General features: G+C 54.0%; 1 protein-coding gene across 1 annotated transcript; it reads left to right on the forward strand.

The window, feature by feature from the left end:
* Positions 1-2,313: 2,313 nt before the first annotated feature.
* LOC136548139 (uncharacterized) lies at positions 2,314-2,712 on the forward strand. Its single transcript, XM_066539763.1, has 2 exons — positions 2,314-2,499; positions 2,545-2,712. Exons 1-2 carry the CDS (start codon positions 2,314-2,316, stop codon positions 2,710-2,712), a joined length of 354 nt encoding a protein of 117 aa, XP_066395860.1.
* Positions 2,713-4,554: the final 1,842 nt, after the last annotated feature.

Consider the following 4,554-nt stretch of genomic DNA (forward strand, 5'->3'; position numbering starts at 1 on the left):
ATGGAGAATATACCGAGGCCCTATCCTTTCAGGCTAGAGGGCGTGGGATCTATGTACCAAAACGCTGTCCACCACCTTTTCATCGACCACGCCAAGCGTGACTGCGTCGACGACCTCTACAAGATTGATCTACCTAAGGTCGATCAATCTACGCCCGGGGTCAACATGGTGGCTATTCATCAACTACTGGATGATTCTCTCCACAACATCTTGGATGAGAGCCCCGACGCATACTTCGATGGCTCCACCAAGACCGTCTCCAGCCGTCCCCCTTTTTCGCTAGGATTCAGGGGTGAAATCTTTCATATCAGCCACGACAGCGTCACCATGGATGGCGAAACCGCCAAAGAGCGCAATGCTCGCCTGGCGAAGGACGTCGATCGTCAACGTCGCCGAAATGAAGAAGCCGCCCACGGAGTTGACGGGGATCCCAATGCCCCGCACCACGCGCGCCGCAATCTGGAGGACGAGTACGACATGGTGGGTAACCAACCGGTATAGAAGATGCCAAGCGCCAATCTCGCTATCGTTTTCAACGAGTTGGAGAAGCTCCCACAGACTTCGGAAGTTGAGAAGATCCAGGCGCATGTCAAAGCGGCTCAAGTCCAAGTCAATGAGATCACGCATCCTGCTCCGTCCTACTCAACCACGCTGGCTCGCAACCGTCGTCCCCGTAGCTCTCACCACGACAGAGGAAGTCAGCATCAGGGCTCTGAGCACCGTCGACCCCAAACTGGTGGCCCCTACCTTTATCAAGGATCCAGGGGCAACTATGAAGGATATTCGGACCAAGGCGAACGCCCTCCTCGTCCACAGGGCGGCCGAGGCGACAACCGTAGCGCCAACCAGGAGGTGAATCAACCCCTGCCGTATGATGTTCGCGAACGCATCAACGCCAACATCGACGTCCACGATCGCATCGAGAACAGCAAGTCCGCGCGCCACGACGCAGTGATGGAACGCCAGCGCCAGTACGACACCAAGCATGGAGCACTCGGTGCTGCCCGAGCACTACCTATCCCTGGTGCCCTTGGACTTCGTCCCTTCATGGTAAGACTCCAAGCTATCCGGTGGCCCGTGGGCTTCAAGATCTTTGGAGTGGACACCTACGATGGCAAGGCCAACCCCGCGTAGTGGTTAACACACTATGAGATTGCCGTGAGAGCTGCAGTCGGAAGCGAAGATGTGATGGCAAATTACCTGTCCATCATGCTCAACAAGTCTGCAAACAACTGGCTCCTTAGCCTACGGGAGGACTCCATCTGATCTTGGGATGACCTCAAGAAGGTCTTCATCAAGAACTACATGACCACCTACGAGCAGCCAGGCACCAAGTATGACTTGGAAAAGCTTCATCAGACCTTCGGGGAGCCCCTACATAGCTTCACCAGGCGCTTCTCAGAGATGAGGAACTCCATCCCCAACATCAGCGACAATGAGGCCATTCCCGCGTTCACCAAGGGGCTCCTCTACCACGAGTAGCTCTGTGGAAAATTATACCGCAAGAGGCCAACAACCATCGGCGAGCTGATACAGATAGCAAACGGCTATGCCGATGCCGAGGAAGCTGAACGGGTCGCCCGCTCTGATCGCCCCCAATGTTGTCATGACGACTGTCCGCGATCATCGCCACGGCGACCGCGACCGTCGCCACGATGAATGTGACTGTCGCCCCGACGATCGTGAGCATCGGTGTGATGATTGCCCGGAGAGCTCCAGAGGCAGACAGAACCACCGCCGCAGACCTGATAACTCAGTCAACGCCATCAATGCTCCTCGCGCTAAGCGCACCTACGACGCCGACTACGCCAAGCTCCTGGACGGTCCATGCCCTATTCATAAAGGCGCCAAGCATACCATGGGAGAGTGCAAAGGCCTGAACATGGCTTTCTGTGTGAAGGATGCAAAGAGGCCGCGGCGCAACGATGACAGCTAAGGTGGAGGACGGGAGAAGGATGTAGGCCTTGCCTACCAAGACACCACCAAGATCGTCGCCTCCATCTTCAGTGGGAGCGTCGCCTCCAAGAATAGGTGGGAACAAAAGCTCACCGCCCGGCAGATCATGTCGGTCACCACCTACGATGGCAAAGTCATAGATCCAAAGTAGCTAAACTGGTCGGAGCACCCGATCACCTTCTCTAGGGCCGACCAGTGGGCAGATATCCCATACCTTGGGCGTTTCCCCCTCGTCCTGGATCCTATCATCAAGGGCGTGCGTTTCTAGGAGGTCCTCATCGATGGAGGGAGCGCCCTCAACACCTGTTTGCCAGCTCCCTAGCTGAGCTAGGGCTCAAGAAGGAAGACCTCAGCCCTATGGACTCTCCATTCTGGGGGATCGTTCATGGGAAAGCGTCCCAAGCTCTGGGGCAGATCACTCGGCCGGTACAGTTCGACACCACCAAGCACTTCTGCATCGACTACATCAACTTTCTGGTTGCCAACTTCAACACAGCGTACCACACCATCCTCGGCCGACCAGCCCTCGCCAAGTTCATGGCTGTGCCACACTACACGTACCTAGTGTTGAAGATGTTGATGGAGTAGGGGATCCTCTCCCTGTGCGCCAACCTCGACATCGCCTACGCCCGTGAGAAGGAAAGCTTTGCGCTCGTCGAGGCTACCGACATCTCCATCCACATGCAGGACTGTCTTGCTACTTCGCAGCAGATACCACCGGAGGATATGGAAATCCCTACAATGGAGGCCGCCTGAGCGTCAACCAAGGCCAAGGAGGTGGTCCTCGTCCCCGGTGATCGGAGCAAAATTGCTCGGATTCGGGCCGACCTCGATCCTAAATAGGAAGACACGCTCGTCAGCTTCCTAAGGGAGCACGTCAATGTGTTCGCATGGAAACCTGCAGACATGCCCGACGTACCTTGGGACCTGATCGAGCACTCCTTAAACGTCTCGACGACCGCCAAGCCAATCAAGCAGAAGCTTCGACGATTCGCGCAGGACAAAAAGGAGGCTATTAGGGTAGAAATAACACGGCTCTTAGCTGCTGGTTTTATTAAAGAGGTGTATCATCAGGAGTGGTTAGCCAACCCTGTTCATGTTAGAAATTAGAATAAAGAATGGAGAATGTGCGTTGATTACATCAATCTCAACAAACACTACCCTAAAGAGCCCTTCGGCTTACCTTGCATTGACGAGGTCATAGATGCCACAGCCAGTTGCGAGATCCTATGCTTTTTAGATTGTTACTCTGGTTATCACCAGATCGCCCTAAAGGAAGAAGATCAGATCAAGACATCGTTCATCACGCCCTTCGGCGCCTACTGCTACACGACCATGTCCTTCGGGCTTAAGAACGCTAGTGCTACATGTCAAAGAGCTATATAGCGTTGCCTTAAGGACCAGATCAGGAAGAACGTCGAGGCCTACGCTGAAGACGTGGTGGTTAAGTCTAACACTGCTGATACCCACATCTTTGACCTCATCGAAACCTTCAAAGCCCTGAAGGTGTATTGAAGGAAGCTAAATCCCACTAAGTGTATTTTTGGCGTTCCATCTGGTATCCTACTAGGCAACATCTAGCCGCTACGGCATCGAAGCCAATTCAGAAAAGGTAGAGGCGGTGACCAAGATGAAACCACCAACCCGCGTCAAGGACGTCAAGAAGCTAACGGGGTGCATGGCGGCTTTGAGTCGTTTCATACCCCGTTTGGATGAAAAGGGACTCCCCTTCTTCAAGCTGCTCAAGTCTCAAGAAAAGTTCTTCTGGTCGGAGGACGCTGACAAGGCATTCGCCAAACTCAAGCGGTTTGTCACCTCACCTCCTATCATGACCGTGCCCCCAAACGAGTGAAACCCTGCTAGTCTACATCGCGACGACCACTCGGGTGGATGGCATGACCATTGTTGTCGAGCGTGAAGAGGCTGGACATGCATACAAAGTGCAACGCCCGGTCTACTTCATCAGCGAGGTCCTGAATGAGTCTAAGACTTGCTATCCTTAGGTCCAGAAGCTGCTATACACCATCCTGATCACATCCCGGAAGCTCCGCCATTACTTCAAAGCTTACCCCATAGCAGCGGTTACTGAGTACCCACTCGGCGACATTCTCTGCAACAAGGAAGCCAGCGACCGCATCATTAAATGGGCGGTCGAGCTTGGCACCTATACCATCGAGTTTAGGCCATGCCAGACAATCAAGTCGCAGGCGCTCATCGATTTCATCGCTGAGTGGATGGATATGCAGACTCCTGTCCCGATTGACCACCACGAGCACTGAACCATGTACTTCGACGGATCCCTTAACCTCGACGGCGTCGGGGTAGGTGTATACTTCATCTCTCCATCAGGGGACAAACTTCGCTATGTCCCCTGCATCCACTTCCACGCATCCAACAACACCACGGAATACGAGGCAGCACTGCACGGTCTCTATGTAGCCGTAGAGCTCGGTGTCAAACGCTCATGGTATACGATGACTCCGCACTCGTAATCAACCAACTCAACAAAGGCTGGAACCGTACCAGTGAGAAGATGGACGCCTACTACGCGGCGATTAGGAAACTCGAAGACAAGTTCTACGAAATCGATTACCATCA

The sequence above is a fragment of the Miscanthus floridulus genome, chromosome 4, assembly GCF_019320115.1.
Source record: "Miscanthus floridulus cultivar M001 chromosome 4, ASM1932011v1, whole genome shotgun sequence".
NCBI classification, from domain to species: Eukaryota; Viridiplantae; Streptophyta; class Magnoliopsida; order Poales; family Poaceae; genus Miscanthus; species Miscanthus floridulus.

What these genes read in the sequence shown, in the direction of transcription:
- LOC136548139 (XM_066539763.1), top strand. Translation starts at nt 2,314, where the DNA reads ATGGACTCTCCATTCTGGGGGATCGTTCATGGGAAAGCGTCCCAAGCT. An exon ending in CCCTCGCCAAGTTCATGGCT is followed by an intron (nt 2,500 to 2,544) that starts GTGCCACACTAC and finishes TTGATGGAGTAG; the next exon opens with GGGATCCTCTCCCTGTGCGC.